This window comes from Carassius carassius, chromosome 6 (genome assembly GCF_963082965.1).
Source record: "Carassius carassius chromosome 6, fCarCar2.1, whole genome shotgun sequence".
Lineage (NCBI taxonomy): Eukaryota > Metazoa > Chordata > Actinopteri > Cypriniformes > Cyprinidae > Carassius > Carassius carassius.
In genome coordinates this window covers 22,162,201-22,184,418 of record NC_081760.1, presented here as the reverse complement: position 1 = coordinate 22,184,418, position 22,218 = coordinate 22,162,201, and the positions used below count along the sequence as shown (strand labels likewise).

Genomic DNA, 22,218 nt, shown 5'->3' with positions numbered 1-22,218 from the left:
CCACAGGTATCAACTTGGACACAAAACACAGTTACTCTGCTTTGGATGGCTTTCACCTCTGGGCTGGACACAGCGTACCGTGCTATCTCCGGAGATCTGAAGCTCGCTCACAACATATACTGTACTGAACTAGGCTAGGACCAGCAATCTCCTTGTCCTCCCACGCCGAAGTGCGTGAAGGCGGGGGTTTATCTGACAGGACACACGGCAATACACAGCAGCCCACAGCAATATACAGCACCACGTCAAAATTATAGGTTTTCACAGCACGAAGACTCACCCCCCACACTCAGTGTACGGAAAGGACACCCGTCTTCCTTCACTTCGCTTGGTTCGGATCTGGCGATGGAATATGCGGCCTAGCTAGTGATGTCGTCGTTGTGACTACTTCAATAAGTATTCCTTCGGCTCTCCCACCACACTATATTAGGGGTAGGGCCGCCCTCCTCCTCCTGGAGAGATCTACACAACGCCAGGTCAATATACAGGGCACTTTCGACTGGCTCTTAGTACTCACATCAATGCCACTTCCAATCCCCTTTTTTCACGTCGTCTCAGTTCGCCGTATAATCTGTTCACTTCTCAACCTTTAAGGTTCGCGATGTCTTCACAATCATACAATTCCAGCCTGAGGGAGAGAGAGAGTTAGACAGCTACCAGCAGCGTACCAAGACGGGCACAACCCAGTGCTTCACACACACCAAAAAGAGCTTCCCAGACTGTAAAATAACTTGGCCTTAAGTACTGCCTTGTCCAGCGTATCCTCCAATCACCAACCGCTGTCCCTAACTAGGCACAGGTGCATCGAATTCCCTGATTTTCCTTCTTACGGCGCTACCGGAAGTTCCGGTGTTCTGTTTTTCCGGTCCGGGCGGAAACACTTCCGGGCGGAACCAAACTTCCCGAATTTTGGTTCCGCCCCTAAAGATCGTCACCTTGTGACATCTATGTCCAAACGGTCGGTGAGGGTGAGAAGAAAGCGGTGTGGCCCACGGGACTGAAGCGGCTGCACAGGTGTTTTTCCTCGTTAGAAACCAAACAGTAAGTTCTGTTATGTGACCTGCTGGAGTCCAGTAACAGATAGCCTTAGCATTATAGGCCGTTTAAAAACATAGACCGCCTTTCCATTATTCATAAGAAGGGCACATGTTGTTGGCTATCTGTGTCATTGTATGGTGTTGGGGATTGTTGAGTCGCAGACCGATGCTGCGTCGCCAGGGCAAGCAGAAAGGCCGCTTTTGCGTCTTGTTCAGTGACCTGAAGGTTTTCCTACTCAGGCCACCGCCACCGTCGGCATCGCCACCTGCTTTCACACCCATGAACGAACTAAACGCGGAGGGCAATGCGACGAGCAGCGCCACAGAGAGCCACTCTTTAGCCAACGGACATTACCAGCCGGTAACAGGTGAGGGATTGGACACCCGAGGGCCCGGAGACTGGACTCATAGCGCAGTGGATCCGCCGAGGACTCTGGACTGTTGCAGCTCATCTGAGGATTGCTCTAAGGAGAAGCTGGACGAGAGGTTATCTCTGAACAGCTGCACGGACAGTGGAGTCAGGACTCCGTTATGTCGGATCTGTTTTCAGGGCCCAGAGCAGGTAGGGACTCCACATACTGCTACACTTTTTTTGGCTTGCTGTATTAATGTCGATTGTTTATTGCACATATTTGCTCCATATACAACATACTAGACTGTGAAGAAATATATCTAGTGCCTGCCAAAGTGGCAACCTGCAGTGGCAAGTACATTGCACTTTTAAGACAATTTTAAATGAAATGAAGAAAATCGAGTTGAAACTCTGAAAACTGAAGAAGAATGACTGCAATTATTGTGTCACGTGAATTGGATGAAAACAAAGATTTAGTTTTAATATAAAAGAACATTTACAATTACACTGCCTGAATGTCTCTATACATACAATGGACTCAAAAAGTATTTGGACACTTAATCCTAAACCAAAATATATGTATGTCATTGTATTACATGATACATCATCAAAACAAGTGACATGTATCTTAAAGAAAGAAGTGCACTTTTCAAAAAGTAAAAAATAAAAAATAAAAATCAATTGATATTCAAAATAGCACTGATTTAAACTATTGCTTAAGTCACACTTAAAAATGTTTGAACTCAATTTTTTTAAAGACAGAAAGCACAAGCACACTTTTCAAGTAACATTTCACTTTGAAATATGTGCTTTTCAAAATGTATACAGTAATTCAATTGCAGTAATATCAATAGCAATGTCAATGTCAATAGCATTTATTTTGCCAAAAAAATAGCACAAGCACATTTTGAAGCACAGTACCTCATAAAATATTTTATATGATAAAACAGTAGACAAAAACTAATACAAATGCATTTGAATACTTTCTCAGTGGTCACTTTGTTGAAAATGTTAATAGTTAAATGGATAGTTCACCTGAAAACAAATATTTCATCCTTATTTAACCATACTGTTCCAAATCTCGTAATGTTTTCGAATCTGTATGACTGCCTTTCTTCTGCAGAACAAAAAAGAAAATATTTCAAATAACTGTTTTTGTCCGATCAAAAAAGTCAGTGGTCTCCAAACAACATTGGATCCCATTTACTTTCATTGAATGGATAAAAAGCACACAATTATTATTATTTTTAATATACATTTTTTTTCCACACAAGAAAAAAGGTCAAATCTGACATCATAAATAACAATATGACTTCATAAATATAATCACCAAAGGGGCAGTTTGCAAAAGTAATGGAAAAGTGGAGCTTTGAGAAAAGCATTCAGCTCTAGCAATGATTTATATTTCATTTTTTCCTTTACAATTGATCAGGAACATGTTCAGACATTTTGAGGGACGGGGGCTCAAGTGGGAAAAGGGGACTTCTCATATTTATTTGAATTTTTTTCTAAATAAAACATAAAAAATATTAGGGGTGTGCGATATTGACAATTTCAATATTTTCAGGGATTTTATCGATAACGATAATTAGACGATATTTTGCTGAGTGTGTTATTGTGCTGGTATCATAAGGACTACCGTGGACAGCTGACTCTTAAAGTATTTGATATTCTACATAATCTGTGTGGTGATCAGTTCACAGCAGTGATAGAAATTAATGTTTTCCTATAAATTTAAATAGATTTTTATTTTATTTTATTTTTATACCTTTTTTCACTTTTTATGGGTTTACCTTTATAAAGGCCTTTTTTTTCTAAAAATGTGCATCATATTTTAGGTCGACCGCTTAATAAGTAATTTGGGCTGTTACAAGCAAATGAAATCAGTATTGACAAAATTTATCTTTGCAATGCAGAGAAAACACAGAGGCTGCATTAAAAGGGGCATGTAGATGGGTCAAAGACGTTAAGATGTCCGCATCAAAAGAAATGTACAAAAGTGATTTTGTGTCCATAGAAAGCACATTAAATGTAAGTAAAATGTCTTCTTTTAAGGTTTCAAATAAGTTTTTGGAGAATAAAATGTCAAAATTTGGTTGAAATAATGTTACATTGTCATTCAGTGTAACACAATATTTATGCAAAAATTCAAACAACATGCTTATTCTGACGTGTACATATTAAAATATCTAAAAGAATAATGGAGCATACAAAATTTTATTGTGTTTTAAATTAGTAAAAAATTCTTACTGACAAATGGGCAAAACCTAGGATAGCGGCAAATGTTAAAAATGTAAAATTACAACTCATTAGTATTTGGGGTGAAAGTAATTAGTCTTTTAATATGTCATAAATTGATTTTTGTTGTAAATATGCCTGACAAGATTGTTACACTGAATGACATTTTACTGGGTGTCTTCTGTAAATTAGGGGAAAATGTATGATATTTATTTTTTGCTCAGAAAAACAAAAACAAAATTGCAATTTAATAAAACAGAAAACATTTTGCATTTTTTTTGGGGGGGGGGGGGGGCTACAACAGATTAAAGCAGTATTACACTTTTTTGTTTATGCTTAAACACTTTTTCGTCTTTGCCCCAGATGCATTTATACACTGCTTAATGCAGGACACAAATCTACCTGAACTTGCAGTTACAAATGCATTAATACTGTTTTGATATTTCAAATATAAAACATTGAATACTGATATTTGAAATTATTTGAAAAAAGAAAAAAAGAAAACTGTGAAATTAAAATTTCCAGTAGGTGGCAGCAAGGTACTGTTAATAAGCGAGTCATTGCAGTTGAACCAAATCGAGTCATTGCAGTTACACCAAATCATTTAAACGGTTGATTCATTCAGGAACGAAACACCATCATGTTGCTCAGAGACGCAAATTGGCAGAATAGAACAAAAGCAGTCAGTATTTTGTATGAAATGTAAGTATCTTAATATTAAATTCTTGTTTATTGAACTGCTGTATGAAATCAATATCACATTTGTAATCATGCTGCTTTTTGGTGGAAAAAACGTCTATTAAGTATATGGAATGATATAAATGCACATTTCTGCCCTGATATCTTGAATTTTGTGATCATTCTAAATGCATTTTAATAAACCGAATCATGCAGTGAAAGAACGTGCACTGGTCTAACCTGCTAAACTTTAGCTCATATGGCAGCTCTCATGAGTCATGGATGTTAGCAAGACAAAGGAACTATACTTGCCTTTTGTCATTTGGATAAGCTGTAAATTTAAGGCACGGTAGCTTAGTCTTTTGTTCATCACCACTCACCTCCACAGCTTTGCAAGCACAACTGGAAAGGGAAGGAGGGCTTCACTTCTTCTGCTGTGGCTCTCTCTCTCTGCTGCAAATCAGAGTCTCAGAATTTCCTGACCCGACTGTGCGCATACAGTAACACACACGCATATATATTAATTAATATAAAATACAAATTAAAAAAATTAAAAAGGGGGCACTTTCTCTCAAGGAAGAAAAGGGGCAGGTGCTAAAGCCGCCTTTGATGTCTATGTGTGCACGTGCCTGCACTTGATATTGTTAGCAAATGTGTCTGGATACTGCATGTGAGATTCCACATCATTGCTGCTGTTCTTGAAGTGAAAACTGTCCCATAAATCTAACTGTTACTCTGCCCCAGTGGTTTTATGACAGTGGCATTTATCCACAGCTAGGTGATTTGTTCTAATGGAATGCACCACATGACTGAAAGGTCAAGGGTTTGAACAAAAAACATTGATCAAATATTAAGCAGAACATTATATGAGTGGCATATGGACACCTCTGTCGACCGGTTATATATTTGCCCTATCATAGTTTTGCATCTTTAGTATTAGAGAGTTTATGGCTCTGTCCACTTTCCCCATGCAATTCTCTTTCTCTTTCCTCTTTCCATTAATGTGGGCTGTGGCAGAGTTGTGTGGCTGCGGGCTGATGGATGGGCCTGTGAGTGTAATGAGAACTGTGCAGAGAGCAGATGGGACTGAGGAGGTTCTCTTCGCTCTGACTGAGTTATGTATATGTCTCAAATCCAGACACACACTCCCTCTCTTTCTCACTCTCCTCTCAGCTGCATGCTTTGACTTTCACCAGCTGCCTCTCCCTTTTTCTTTCACTTCCAGAAGCCCAAGTAGTAGATAAGGAAGGCCTCCTGTTCCCCTAAACACCACAGGGATGGCGAGAAGGATCCTTTTCTCTTGTGTACACAGAACTACGCAGGACAATTAAATGCTTGGGACACAAAATAATAGTTTTCTCTTTCTTCACTTGTCCTTTTGTTCTCTCTCACCCACAAACCACTGAGGAAAAATGCTGTGGACCTCCTATGGTCTCTACATTATTTGAACAAACCAAGTGACTACCAAGTGTGACACTACAGAAATATAAATTAACAAAACGCCCTGTGATAATACCAATAAAGTGACATTTCTGGCCATATTTTGCCCAAAGTAATCAGGTCTTATTTTAACTTGACCAAAGTTATATCATATATATCACTATTTATTATGTTGTTTACTAATCCAAAGAAATCTAAAGGGTATTTGTAGAATAAAACGTGGTGGAGGGGTTGGTTAGGTGAGAAAGAACTTTTTGTCTTCCATACCAGCCTCTTCTAAATGTTCTCACATTCTTTCCTCCTTTTCCATTTGCTCTCTCTCTGTCTTCTCTCTTTCAAAATTACTGTGCAGTGCTTTGGTGCTGTAGAATGCTGACAACGTAAAATCCCTGTGACCCACATTGATCTGTCATTCACGTGAAACATGGTCCCATCAGTGTTACCAGAAATATAAAAGCATTAATTTACAGTATTTTGAATATGTTGTTAATAAACAGAAGTGACAAATAGCTGAAACTGACATAGTCAGCATGACTCAAATTCCTTTTAAAGAACTGATTGCACAAACAACAGTAAATGTAGAACAGTGTGGCCATGCTGTGCCTTTGTGTCACCCCAATATGAGAGTCAATGTTTGTGCCAGAGTAAACCTATTGCGAAGTCTGGCCAATAGGAAACACCAGGACTTTTCTCAGTGGGCCGGTCGACTTGTGGGTAAGCTGTCGAAACCAGTTTAAACATGCAATAATTAAAAAGGAAGAAAAGTTCTGGCATTCCCATGAAAAGGTTCTTGTTGCATATTAGCGGTCTTAATTGGAAATTAATCATTTGTACATGCACACATATTCTTCACAATCCAATCAGTCACCAGTGAATAAAATCAAGTCTTGCCCTTGCATTTGGAAATATGCCAGTTTCATGCAAGTTTCGACTTTAAGCCACGTGTTGCTATAATTGAATTATAATTGAATTATAATTGAATATTCAAAATATATAAATATATAGTCAATAGACCGAAATATCAACTAGATTCAGTTCAGGTAAGTGGAGTATTGGAAAGTATCACCTTAAATTATTTATTTATTTATTTTTATTTATTTATTTTTTGTAGTAAATCATTGATTTTTTTTTAAATTATTATTAAAGATTTTCTTTTTTATTTAGTTTAGACTGAGTACATGCTTCAAAAAAAAAAAAAAAAATGCAACATTCAGATTTTCCATGTAGAGAAAGAATGCTGATGTATACAGTATGTGCACAAGGATGATGACAGTTTGAGCTTGCATGAGAAATATTTAAATATTTACAACTGTACTCCGTTAAAGCTGTGCCCTACATAATAATGACAGTAAAGGTTACTGTGAGACATGCACCTTTACAAGATTAAGAATTTGTTACAATGGCAACAGTTTAATTAAGGGAAATAATTTAATGACAAAATTCCACAAACTAATAAGTCAGGGGGACCAATTATTTATAATTTTTTTGTTTCACATGTGGGGCTTTGTATATTTATGCTTTGCCTGCAAAACTATTTTTTTTTAAAAGTCAGAGCAGAATTACTGTACGACATCTTTGTTGCTTTCTTAATGAATGAATCAGTGTTTTTGAATGACCTAACTGAGTTAATGATTCAACGACTCACTATTAAAAACAGCCCCTTGATTTGTTTCTGAAGGAATTCGAGTTTTTGGAGAAGAATCTGTTGAGTAACTTTGAAATACACTTTAAATCCCCATCACTAATGCAAACAAAGTGCTACAATTCAAATATAGTAAAATATTGTGAAATGCCCCAGGCTGGATATAATCCAAAATCCTACATGGTCTTGGGTGTTTCCAAACTTTTGGAGGACATTAGCCCCTTTCACACTGCCAATTGTTCCCGGGTCGCTAGATTTTGCACTTTCACACTGCCAGTGATCCAGCAATGTTAATAGGTCCCCGACACGGGTTCAATGCCGGAATCAATCCCGGGACGTGTTTTCTTTCACACAGAAGGCGACCCGGCAATGTTCCAGCAATATGCCGGGTCCGATGTGCAGTGTGAAAGGGGCTATTGTAATACAAATGGCATGTTTGCATTGTAATCATGCAATATGTAATACATTTGGGGTTGTTTTGGGGCAGTAAACATCTCAGGCTGTATTTGAGTCCCAGTCCATCCTTGACTACAGCCACTTCTACTAGCTACCAACAATCCTTCTCTGGCAGTGTGTGTGTTTAATAGAAAATGACCTTGGTTAAAAAGAATCACTTCAAATTTGCATTGCAGAATGCTTTTAGAAAGCACATTACACATAGTCCAATGCAAAAAGCAAGAGAACTGCACTTCCCTTTATTCTCGCTGTCTCACTTTTTCACCACCCTTCAAGAATGCTAATGACAGGAAATACGATTTATTTTATCACCGCTCAAGGCTGTTTACAAGGATTCTCTCTTTCATTGCTCTCACTCTGGCCTAGGCTTGCTGTCTCTTTTACTGTTTCTCTTTTCCTTGTTTTCTATCCCTTTGTGCCTCTTTAACTCACAAAGTCGTGCATAGGTATTGCATCCTTCTCATTATAAAACACCATGCTCGGTTCTTACTGACGGCTTGTTTCTTTCTGCTCCCGTGAATCGGCTGCTGTGTAACGCTGACCTAACATCCAGTGCAATAAATTGAAGCTGCACTCAACGCCAAGGGCTGTTAGGGGTTATGTATAAAGGATCAGCCATTCAGATTTTATTGATAGTTCTGCTTTAATACCACAATTAGATAAACTGGCCTCTTCTTCCTCTCTAACGAGTTGCACTCTGATCTCCCATCACACATCTCTGCTGCACAAAATATCATTAAAAACGCAAACCATCAGTGATGATGTATAATTAATGTAGAAAGTGAATCTGTATTTATTCGGCAAATGGATTCAATTCAATTCAATTCAAGTTTATTTATATAGTGCTTTTAACAATACAAATCATTACAAAGCAGATTTACAGAAAATTACGTTTCTACAATATTTATTTGTAACTTATAAGTGGTGACTGTCAGTTTATGTGCATATGACAGGAATTAAAAAAAAAAATAATACAAGATGTAGTCAACCAGATGATGAACATTATTAACAGCAATTATTATATGATGCAATCACAATATTAGTTAGTTCTGTATGTTGATTCAGGGTTAGCATCATCTGGGGTCCTCTGAGGGGTCAGCATCATCTCTTCTCAGGTGTTCTGGATCCAGACTGGAGCTTCCGTGGCAAAACAGAGAAACAAATAGAGACATAATTAACGTAGCTGCTGTTCCAACAAAGTAAAATTAATTAGTTTAACCAAAGATAAAGAGTAAGAATGCGCATTTGATCAGATACAACTGCAGTCACAATTTATGAGATGCATTATTCGAATGCTTGGCGAAAGAGATGTGTTTTTAATCTAGATTTAAACAGAGAGTGTGTGTCTGAACCCCGAACATTATCAGGAAGGCTATTCCAGAGCTTAGGAGCCAAATGTGAAAAAGCTCTACCTCCTTTAGTGGACTTCAAATTCCAGCGTTTTGTGACCTTAGGGAGCGTGATGGATTGTAACGTGGTATGAGGCTAGTTAGGTACGCAGGAGCTAAACCATTTAGGGCCTTATAGGTAAGTAATAATTTGTAACTGATACAGAACTTAATAGGTAGCCAGTGCAGAGACTGTAAAATTGGGGTAATATGATCATATTTTCTTGACCTGGTACTCTAGGTGCTGCATTTTGGACTACCTGTAACTTGTTTATTGAAGATGCAGGACAGCCACCTAGAAGTGCATTACAATATTCCAGTCTAGAGGTCATGAATGCATGAACTAGCTTTTCTGCATCAGAAACAGGTAACATGTTTCGTAGCTTGGCAATGTTCTAAGATTGAAGAATGCTGTTTTTGTAACATGGGAAATATGGTTTTCAAAAGACAAGTTGCTGTTTAATAACACCCAGATTTTTGACTGTAGGGGAAGTAACAGTACATCCGTCTAGTTGCAAACTGTAGTCTACAAGATTCTGTGTACTGTTTTTTGGTCCAATAATTAATATCTCTGTCTTATCATAATTAAATAGGAGAAAATTATTGGTCATCCAATCTTTTACATTTTTAACACACTCTGTTATCTTAGATAATTTAGAAGTTTCATCAAGTCTCGTTGAGATATAAAGCTGAGTATCATCAGCATAACAGTGGGAACTAATCCCTTATTTTCTAATAATATACCAAGGGTCAACATGTATATTGAAAATAGAAGGGGACCTAGGACGGATCCTTGTGGCACTCCATATTTTACTGGTGATAAATGAGATGACTCCCTATTTAAATAAACAAAATGGTAGCGTTCGGACAGGTAGTATCTAAACCATCTTAGAGCCTGCCCTTGAATACCTGTATAGTTTTGTAATTGATATATGAGTATGTCATGATCTATGGTGTTGAACGCAGCACTAAGATCAAGTAAAACTAGCAATGAGATGCAGCCTTGATCTGACGCAAGAAGCAAGTTATTTGTAGTTTTAACAAGTGCAGTTTCTGTGCTATGGTGGGGCCTGAAACCTGACTGAAGTTCTTACAAATACATACAAATGGATGTACATTCAATTCCAAAATCTCCACATCCTCGTATTAGGCTACGTTCACACTGCAGGCTGAAACGACCCAATTCCGATTTTTTTGCCCCTATGCGACCTGTACCTGATCTTTTCATGACAGTCTGAACGACACAGATCCGATATTTTCAAATGTGACCCAGGCCACTTGGGTGGGATGTGGTCCTGAATCCAATACGTATCCGATCTTTTGAAATGCGACCTCCGTCTGAACGCCCAGGCCACATGTATCCGACCTGTACGTCATTTATACGCTACAAACGTCATACGTCTGCGTTGAAGTAGGCGGGAACGAGAAGATAAACTAATGAAATATGTATTAGTGAAGCCACTCACATCAGTATCCCACCACTCCTGGCTGCGACTCCGCACCCACATGTTTCTCTGTACCGACGTTGCTAACACTGCTCCACAAAACGCCATGGCCAAAAACCTTGCTCTCCTCCTTCTTTTTAATTTTCTTCTTAAAACGAGAAGATTGTAATTGTGCTGGCTCCGTTGGGAAAATAACTTTAATATTGCAAAAAGAGCTCCGCTGTTGACTACACTGTTGTTGACATTCATGTTTAACGTTAGCTACTTCCGCAAACAACGAGTGACGTCGTTGAGCGTTGAGTACTCTTCTGCGCATGCGGGTCACTTCTGGGTCATTTCACGTTCACACAGGAGATCACAACAGATCGCATTTAATTGGAAATGTGAACGGCCTTGCAAAAAAATCGAATTTTTTCAAAAAATCGGAATTGAGCATTAAGCCCTGCAGTGTGAATGTAACCTTAGACTCATGATAATGCATTTCAAATGAAATCAGAGGGCCTTTACTCTGGGAATTATCCGCATTCAGTTTTAATTGCCCTGCAGTATAGATATTTGATCACTGATGAGTCGAGTGAATCTGAATAGCAGTGTCCGTATTTGATACAGGTTTCATAACTGTGGAACTAAACTGCACCAAAGACACAGATTTCCCCAAAGCTAATGTAATCTGTTTAGAGCAGAGACTCGTGCTGAGATTAAGGCCTAACATGGTAATCCTGTTAATTGAAGTTTGTTCATGACGGATGAAATGACACACACACAATCATACTGTGTTTGTCAACCTGAAACTCTAATCCTCTCAGAAAGAGAGGAAGTGATGGCCTTTACACAGAACACACAGTACACATATAAACACGGCAGTGATTGGATAAGTGGGCCAATAACCAGAAGAGTGTATCTTGAATCTTTCAAAGCAAAATCAAGCTTTTTCATTGTAAAAACTTCAGCAGTTTGTTGTGGATTAATGTGAATGCACTGATGCTTTATTGATTTGTTATCCATAAATGTGAATGCATGCTCATTATATTACCAAATTTAAGTTGAGAAATCCTTTTTACTTATGTTGACTTTGACTTTAACACATACATATCTTTTCATGTTTAGAATGTTACTACTATTCAAATGTTTCGGGTCAGTAAGATTTTTTTATTTAATACTTTTATTGTGCAAGGACAAATTAAATTAATTAAAAGTGATAGTAAATATATTTTTAATGTAATCTGCTTTGTCTCTCTTGGATGGAGACTCAGGATGTGCTGCAGTTTTTGTTTTCTCACTGGACGAATACCCTGAATGTAGAGTATTTCTTTCCTTGCAGGAGGCTCAGGACATTGGTGGTCTGCTATTGTCTCTCTAGACGGGACACTCAGAACTTTGAATGTATCTGGTAATGTCTCTCTCCTTACAGGACTGAGACTCAGAACAAGATGTGTCTTTTGGAAGGGTACATCAATTCCGTTCTGATGATGATGAGATTTCAATTTGGCGCTTCTCCATTTCCATGCTGTGATTGGCTGTTTCCATCAGAGTAGGGGAACAAAGTGTGATTGGCTGTTTCCAAAGTTAGAAAAGTGTCACTAAAGTTTTACAGATAAAATATTCAATTACCAAACCGCAACCAGAATACATTTGGCAATGTTACGAATGCATAAAGTCCAAACATGATGAAAAAAGATTGAAGTGTCACAAATGCTTTTATTTGTCCATTAACAACTGAGTCTGTGTAAGATGTTGCACTACACAACATTGTCACTGAGAATACTTATTTCTCTGCATAAGTATAAGATATGTTGCATCAGTTTGAAAGGTTTGAAAACATAGTTATGAATGGATTTGGATGGATCTCTGTAATCTCTCTTTGTTTCACCCACTACCACTGTATCCTGGAGGTCCTAAGGAATTTTTATGGCCAAAACCTTAGGGATCAGACTCTAGATGGGTGAAGAGCAGAAGCTGCATTTGGCAAATGAGAAGTTCTGTCTTTTCCACAAAATGTGAAGCAGTACAACTGTTTTCATCACTGATAATAATAAGAAATATTTATTGAGCAGCAAATCAACATATTGGAGTAATGGCTGCTGAAAATTCAATGCTGCATTACATGAATAAATGACATTTTAACATATATTCACATAGAAAACTGTTATTTAAATTGTAATAATATTACACAATATTACTGTTTTCTTGTTAAATAGAAGAGACTTATTTAAAAAACATAAAAAAGACCAAATCCAAACGTTTAAATGGTAAGCCTGCTGACATTTTGTCATTATGCCATGATGATTTTGTTTTTAATATATTTTAAATAAATGTTAAAGGTACATTTCAATAAACACTTTTTTTCATAATGTTGATTATAACAAAGTTAATGCCTTCCTTTTCTTTACATTACTTTTTTTGTGTGTTTTACAGGGAACATTTACAATGTTAAGTAAATAAGACTGAATAAGCACAGTTACAAGACATAAACAGTATGCATGTTAACATGATTTCACTAATGTCTTCTATGCAGCATCTGCAATGACAGTAATTTAACAGAAGCAATCATAAAGTGCTTTTATAAGATTATAAGATTCACATTTTTTTGCTTTTAAGTCCTCCCAAAATGTAGCCATCCATTGTAAGTGCTTCACTATAATGTCACTTTTTGCTTAAAAAAAGGGGAGCAGCTTGAAATTATTGTTTTGTGGTAAAGAAAATGCCAGAAATGCTGTCAGCTGAGCCCAGAATATTCCTTTAAGCAGAATCTCTACAGCTAGCTGTACAGACATCTAAAGATACATATACTGTTGAGGCAGAGGTGTAAGGCACTCATGATGTATAAGTGACTGTTGTGCTCATGGGGACCCAAGATCAAGCCTGATCTGGGTCATGTCCCGAACGCATTCCCCTCTCTCTCCCTTCTCTCTCAGCTCTCCACTGTCCTATATAACAAGGCAAAAGACCAGTAATTAAAAAATGCATATACATATAGCCTACTTGTAAAATATTTTTAGAATATACACCATCCAAAGTTATTTGTTTTTAAACAATAATTATTTTATAATAAATATATTAAAGCACTTAACAATGAATTTTGTTTAAATGTTTATAATGGTAATGTTTTTCTGGAATGACACACTCACACACCCATACCTGTAAATTCAATGACAACACCAGCATGGATGACCACTGTACCTTTGATAAGTGTACTTTGGTTGCATATGATACATCCCTACTCTGATTCTCACATTCATATGTGAACACATATATGTGGGGAAATATAGAATATATTGACAGATTGATTTATGTGTATTTGTAGTATTGTTACAGCTGTGATGGGTATCCAGTAAGAGACAGCCACCAGGAACATAACCCTAAAGTAGACTTGGAAAAGAAAAGGTTAACCATTGTGCGCATTACGTTTAGCATGACTGACAGTAATGACGATCCGCACACTTGTTAACCCCTTTCTTCAAGTGTGTTACATATGTGCTTCAGAATACCGGGAAACTTGACTCTTCTTCGTGAAGGTAGACAGTTGTACTGATTGTGTGAGATATCTATCTATCACTACAGGCTTGTCTCATTAATTTAATGGAAGTATAAACAGCTTCAAAACACATAAGCAAATGAATGGCAGTAGCAGCAATAGCAGGAGTGCCGATACTGTCAGGATGGATAGAAACACATTACAGAAGTTGGAGTTTAAATGTTCACACATTGCCAATGTGTCAGAGATAGTGAGGGCTGACAGAGAGGAGGTAAGAGGTGGAACCTTGACAAGGAGAGGATGAGGAAACACAACTACTATTTTATTGTAGAGGATAAATGTTTTTGATTTTAATCTTAAATCTTGATTTTAATGCCGAATAGTGATAGACATATATACTTTACATATGACCATTTTGAGATTATCGCATATCTGTTTGACCGATTAAGCGTTCCCTTTGTCACTCACTTCCAAATACATATAATATGGTTATACTATTACCACACCTCAAGACACTGTTTAGATGAGATATTTCAAAACATTTATCAGGTTTTTGTCCTTAAAACTGTGACGATCGCGATCCAGTAAGACACAGGGAGAGAGAGATCCAAATGCAGGTATGTTTATTTAGGGTAATCCAAAAAATAATCCAACAAGCCGGGTCAAAACCAGAAAACAATCCAAAATAAAACAAACAGGGAAGGAACAGGAAAGGGATCACGAAAGGTAAGGACTCCATACAGACAACAGGGAGGGACTGGTAAATATAGGGAGACTAATGACAATTAAGTGAAGGCACCTGGTGCAATTAGCAGGAGTGCAATTACTGTGATGAAGGGATAAGGCTAGTGGGAATCGTAGTGCCTACGGTGAAGTGCCTAAAGGGAAGTGAGCCCACTAGTGGACACCCAGGGAAACAGAGACTAGACAGCGTGACATTACCCCCTCCTCCACGGAGCAGCTGCCAGATGCTCCACCCGAACCCAAAAGAGACCAAAGACACAAAGAGACCAGGAGGGAGGTGGAGCGGCGGAGGATCATGGGGAGGGACGGAGGGCCAGGTAAAATGGGGAAACAGAGACAAGAGAACCAGGTAAAATGGGGAAACAGAGACAAAAACAAGGAGTCCAGGAGGGAGGTGGACCAGCGGAGGATCAGGCGGAGGGACGGAGGGCCAGGTCCATAGAGGGAAACAAAGAGAAAGACAAAGACAAGAAACCCAGGAGGGAGGTGGACCGGCGGAGAATCAGGGGGAGGGGGGGGCAGGTCCATAGAGGGAAACAGAGAAAGACAAAGACAAGAAACCCAGGAGGGAAGTGGACCGGCGGAGGATCAGGGGGAGGGACGGAGGGCCAGGTCCATAGGTGGAAAACAGACAGAAGAACAAAAACAAAACAACCACAAAACAGGAAGGACCTAACGTGAAGCCCACAAGGGTGGAGCAGAAGACCACCACATCCATGTGGTTGAGACAGAAGCCCACCAGGGTGGCGCAGAAGACCACCACATCCGTGCGGTCGAAACAGAAACCCATCAGGGCGGCGCAGATGACCACCACATCCGTGCGGTCGAGACAGAAGCCCACCAGGGCGGCGCAGAAGACCACCGCATCTGTGCGGTCGGGACAGAAGCCCCCCAGGGTGGCGCAGAAGACCACCACATCCGTGCGGTCGAGACAGAAGCCCACCAGGGCGGAGCAGATGACCACCACATCCGTGTGGTCGAGACCGAAGCCCACCAGGGCGGCACAGAAGACCAACACATCCGTGCGGTCGAGACAGAAGCCCACCGGGGCGGAGCAGAAGACCACCACAGTGGGATCGATGATATAGGAGAGCAAGTCTGGTTAGGCAAGTCTGAAACAGAGAACATGAACAAGTTAAGGGTAGCCTCCGTGGCCACGACAGGATCAGTCGAGCGCTCAGAGAGTTCGGCTGAGACGTGACGAGGCTCTGGAAGTTCCGCAGAGGCGAGGAGAGACTCTGGTAGTTCAGCCGAGATGAGGAGAGGCTCTAGTAGTTCAGCAGAGACGTGGAGAGGCACTGGTAGTTCCGCAGAGGCGTGGAAAGGCTCTGTTAGTTCAGCAGAGACGTGGGGAGGCTCTGGTAGTTCCACAGAGACGTGAAGAGACTCTGGTAATCCCATGGTGTTTAGACTGGATTCCAGAAGATCAATGCTGACTTGACTCTGCTCATGAAGATCATTGGTGACCTGACTCTGCTCATTTAGATCATTGGTGACGGCCATCTTGGGCCATGGCGCTGGACCGGTGGCCATCTTGGGCATTGGCGCTGGGCTAGCGGCCATCTTGTGCTGTGGCGCTGGGCTGACGGCCATCCTGGGCAGTGGCGCTGGGCTGGCGGCCATCTTGTGCTGTGGTGCTGGACTGGGGGCCATCTTGTGCTGTGGCGCTGGGCTGGCGGCCATCATGGGCAGTGGCGTTGGACCGGTGGCCATCTTGCATCGTGGCGCTAGGCTGGCGACCACCTTGTGCTGTGGCACTGGGCTGGCGGCCATCTTGGGCAGTGGCGCTGGGCTGGCGACCACCTTGTGCTGTGGCACTGGGCTGGTGGCCATCTTGGGCAGTGGCGCTGGGCTGGCAGACCTCTTGTGCAGTGGTGCTGGGCTGGCGGCCATCCCACCGGAAGAGACAGGAGTGGCTGGGGCATCCCACGGAAGCCGATGCTGCAAGTAGCACACGAATTCCCAGAACCCAAATGTGTCCAAATGAGCCATTTCCTTTTGAGGAACCGGGTCATCTAGCCCGCTATTAAAATAGTCCTTTAGGGCCGCATCATTATATCCCATGCCCTCGGCCAGGGACCAGATCACCTGTGCCATGGCACCCACCTCATTGCCCTCTTGGCGGAGGGTGGTTAATTTTAAATATTTAGTTCTCCGCTCCACCATACTGGCTGGGGAACGGGAAACATCAAATGACATACCGCTGGATCTTTAATGATGGAGTCCTTCTGTGACGATCGCGATCCAGTGGAGACACAGGACACAGGGAGAGAGAGATCCAAATGCAGGTATGTTTATTTAGGGTAATCCAAAGAATAATCCAACAAGCCGGGTCAAAACCACAAAACAATCCAAAATAAAACAAACAGGGAAGGAACAGGAAAGGGAACAGGAAGACGAGGAATCTCGGAGGACGAGAAGACTGGGATCACGAAAGGTAAGGACTCCATACAGACAGCAGGAAAGGACTGGTAAATATAGGGAGACTAATGACAATTAAGTGAAGGCACCTGGTGCAATTAGCAGGAGTGCAATTACTGTGATGAAGGGACAAGGCTAGTGGGAATCGTAGTGCCTGTGAAGTGCCTAAGGGGAAGTGAGCCCACTAGTGGACACCCAGGGAAACCCAGTGGGTGTGAATTACTTGGGTCTGTGTGTCTCTCAACAGTGTTTGGCAACAGTGTCTCTTCTAATTGTTTAACTTCTTCAAGAACATCGCCATTACCCCCTTGTCTTTGAGAAATGTTATGTAGCTTTTCAGCTCCGAAACAATTTTATTAACAAAGTTGCAGGGCAGCACTGACAACTTACTGTAGTATGTTGCTGCAATTTTGTATTGTGTGAACTGCAAAGGCATCTATATTTTAAGACTCATTTCTAACAAAAAAGGAGTAATAGTATCAATAAAATATTTTAATCTTAAAAGTATATTATTAAATGTTGAGATTAACTTAATTAAGATTAATAAATGCTTTAGAAGTACCCGTTTAATGTTAGTTCCCGTCTCCTGCTTCTCAAACTTGTCTCCTGAGACAAAAACACTAACACTCTCACATTTGTCTCATTTAAATTATGATCATCATTTTCTCCTTAGCTAGAGACTCTGGATCCCTCACATGTGTATCCTTTAAAGCTTTATAAAATATCTCAACTTTGCAAAGTGTGCACCAAGTCAAGTACTTGAAATATGGGGGGGGAGGGGGGATAAATTCAGAGTTTAAGCCTAAGATAGATATCATGAAGAAATAAGGATAATGTACTTTTTATAGGATAATGTTTATGTGCTTAGGCACAATTTGTTGTTGGAAATAGTCATGTGAATAGTATAGTAATAGTGCAGAATAGTTTATATGATGGTTACTGATTTACAGAAAAAAGTAATCCTGGAGCTTTCCTTTACTGAAAGGCACATAAATTGTGACTTCATCTCGATTATTAATTGACAAATTGTATTATTAATACATATTATATGGTAGAAATGTTTGAGTTCATAATCAGACATTTGACATTTACACACTTTGTAACATTGTTGAGAGACAAATGAGACAAAAGAGACAAATGTTCCTGTAGCTCAAGTGGTAGACAATTGGGTTAGCAAGCACAAGGTTGGAGGTTCGAATTCCAGGGAACACATATTAGGAGAAAATTGTTAGCCTGAATGCAATGTAAGTTGCTTTGGAGCATCTGCTAAACGCATACAATTTTAATTTAATTTAAATGTGAGAGATCCAGTGTCTATAGCTAAGGAGAAAAATCTGAGCACAGTGTATGATGATGATGAGATCTTTTCCAAAGCTTTGAAGGAGATACATGTGAGAGTGCTAGAGTTTTTATCTCAGGGGACTAGTTTGAGAAGCAGGAGATCTCCATTCGATTCGAGATTTTAAAGAGATCTTATTTTTTATTTTTCTCTCTTCTGGATGCAATAAACATCAGCCTTTTTTCTTTTTATAAATAAAAGCTTTACTAAAATTTTCCAAGGACTCTCTTGAGGCCACACTCTAGATATTTCAAATCAGTCATTTACGAAACCCCACTAATACTGAATGATTTTGATTTTGAAAGGTGAGAAATACATGTTTTTTCTGATACTGTGATAAAACTACATGATGGCATGGTACACTGAGTAAAAGGGTAGTTAGCCTCTAGTCCTGCTTTCTGAAAAATTACACTTTTTCTTGTCAAATGATACCTGGATCATTTGCCACACTGAATTGCACTAGGTGCTACAGTATGAGCAGGGAGGTGATGTGTGAGTGAATGTGTGAGCATGTGTGGAAACGCATGTGTGTGTTACGAGCCAATTTGTTCCTGTACTAGAGATTAAGAATAAATGCACATCTCAAATTTGCATCAGTTGTCATAGGGAGTAAATAAATCAAGTAGATTCCACTGGTACAAACAGTGGATGAGCAATAGTGTGTAGCACTAGTGTGTTGCAACTAGTGGGTTGCAGAAAGCAGCAAATGAGCAATGCTACAGGCAAATGAGAAAATGCAAGATAAAGAAGATAAAGAATGGCAAAATAAATAGTTTCATCAACTTTTAAACAGGAGGAAAATAACCCTTCACAAGATGACGCCAAAGAGTATGTGACTTTGTCAAACTCTACAAAATATTTTCAGAAAAACAGCCAGTTTACCTTATAGACTTTGGCTTATCCAGTTGTTTTTGTGTTGTGTCAGTGCTAGTTATCCAAATGTTAAACAAAAACATCATGAGTTATGAGCAATCCACTGAAAGGGAAATAACATAATCAAATAGTGAGGAAGGATAAAAATCTAATCAGCAAATCAATATTTTATATAAATGAAAGTTTATTCAAAGCTCTTAAAGTACAGAAAATGTCTGCTGTGTTGTCTTTTGTTTCTGTAACAGAATGGACTTTAAAATGTACTTTAAAACAGTGATAAAGGTCAGTCTGGGTGAACACAAAGACAAATGTTTTGATCAAATCCTCTTCACATTAACACCAGCTTTGAATAGTCTGGCCCAAGTCTAGACTGAAAAACAGTCTGGTTTTAATAAATAACAGCAGACATACTGATATGACCTTAAACACCTGTTCTCTTCAAAAAGTTTCTTGCAGGGGTCAAAAAACTTGCAAAGGATCAAACATTTTCAGAGGAATTGTTCTATTTTAAAACTTTCATTGTAAATTGTTAAAATAATAGTTCAGCCAAAAATGAACTCATCCTGAGGCCATCCAAGATGTTGATGAGTTTTTTTTTCTTCATGAGAACAGATTTAAAGAAATATAGCATCGCATCATTTACTGAACAATGGATCCTCTGCAGTGAATGGGTGCCATCAGAATGAGAGTCCAAACAACTGATAAAAACGTCACACTAGTCCACAAGTAATGCACACAACTCCAGTTTATCAATTCATGTCTTGTGAAGTGAAAAGCTGTGTTTGTAATTTTTTAACAGTCCATAATCCATAATAACACTTCCTCCACAAAAACATGGCTTTGTTTCTTACAAACACACAGCCTATCACTTCACAAGAAAAGAACTGAACAAATGAGACACTTTTTACTTTTTAATCAGGGACAATAAAAGCAAACTCTTCTGTTCATTCACATCATTGTTTTCTCTTTTTTTGCATGACACTGTGTCTTTATCCGAAAAGAAACCATTATAAAACTTGTGATGTGTAAATATTTGACTTTTTTTTCTTACTTTGGAATATAATTGTTGCTTTTCTCAAATGAGGCAGCCTGAATGACATTATGCAGCCAACAAATGCAATACAAAATTCAATCTCAGAAGACACCACAGCACCTGCTGTTGCATTAAAGTCACGTACAGTTAATTCAAGTTACATTTTATCAGTTTATGTGTTTATGGAAGTTGAGTAAAGTGCTGCAGTTTGTACCTGGAGCAACATATTTCAGGTTTCACATTCTCACATTTTTCCCATGAGACCGGATAAACAGCTGCTCAAATGTGAGCCAGATCGGGACTGAGTTTTCAGAGGTTTGTGAACGAGCGTTGTAGCTGTCACAGGAAAAGATGTATTTCCTTTCTAAATATTTAAGTCATTTACTTTGTCGAAAAGTTCATTTGTTCACAAATGTTGTGTAATATATTATGAATGTTCATTTGGAAGTTGTATTTGAGTATTGCGAGACTGGGTAATAGTGAAACTTACAGGTGAACAATGTGTGATGTTATTTGAATTAGTCATGTGTTATAGCTAGCCATGTGAATGTCAGAACCAGGAGATGCGAACTGTGAGGTTTTTGACCAAGAAGGTTATTGGTTAGAAAGAATGCCTAAATGTCTCCTAATGTCTCCTGGATTTCTGCTTAGAAGGTGCACACTGTATGCTTGTTTATTCTTTGGATTTCATCTGTTCATTTGCAAGTTAATGAACTGTGTTATTGACTGTTACTGTTCAGTAAGCTACCGACTTGGTTAAACTGTAATATGGATGGAATGTCATTTTATTTTATTTCAGTTTTTTACAGTGTAATGACATAAGATGTCAAGTTGTTGAATGATATCCAAAGGGTGTTCAAGCGGTGCCGAAATATGATCAAGATGACGTAATGATGATGATGCTTACTCTTTGCAAAGAAGACATTAAACCTTAACACATCAGTTGAAGTGTGATTCTTTTAATCAGAAGAAAACCTTCAGGAGCGGTTACAAGCGTCATGTTAAAGAGTTGGACAAAACCCTGCGCATGTAGAGCTAAATGAGTTTGTCAGTTCAGTGAGGAACATCAAGCTGACTGCTGGAAACGACGCTCATTAGCGCCGCTCCTCAGAGCTCCAGGGCAAAGTAGTGATCTGTGTTTTCTTTCCCAGCACAACTTGAAGGGAATTTAAGTTGACATCCTGATCTCTCCTTAAATATCTCCTTCTGAGAACGCTGTAGGTAAATAATTCATACTTTATGCTGATGGAAATTCAGTACCCCTTATAGGTGCTAACCTGAAGCAATTTAAAACAGACAATTCACTGAATCTAATCAGTGCAGGAAGGTAATTTCTATTAGTGCCATAGGGATCAGTTTGACGCAGCTCCAAACAGTGAGCAAGTAACGACTCACTGTTGCCAGTGACCAAACAGATGCTTTTATCTGATCATCCCTAATTACGGTATGTGCATGTGTACGTGTATGTGTACGTGTACGAGTATGTGCATGTGCATGTGTATGTGTATGTGTATGTGTATGTGTATGTGTATGTGTATGTGTATGTGTATGTGTATGTGTATGTAAGGCCAAATGATAGATGCCGTCATTGTGGAATTTGCTATGATGAATGTTCAATGAGCTGTTTTGAAACATCGTAAATACTGCTGTAAGGCTT

General features: G+C 39.2%; 1 protein-coding gene across 1 annotated transcript in view; it reads left to right on the top strand.

Annotated features, from left to right (window-relative positions):
- Positions 1 to 950: 950 nt before the first annotated feature.
- The window catches only part of LOC132142496 (E3 ubiquitin-protein ligase MARCHF4), a 46,880-nt gene continuing 25,612 nt past the window's right edge, over positions 951 to 22,218 (top strand). Inside the window, exon 1 of the mRNA XM_059552408.1 lies at positions 951 to 1,599. Within this exon, the coding sequence (XP_059408391.1) occupies positions 1,147 to 1,599 (453 nt within the window). The 5' untranslated portion in view covers positions 951 to 1,146. The remainder of the gene's footprint in view (positions 1,600 to 22,218) is intronic.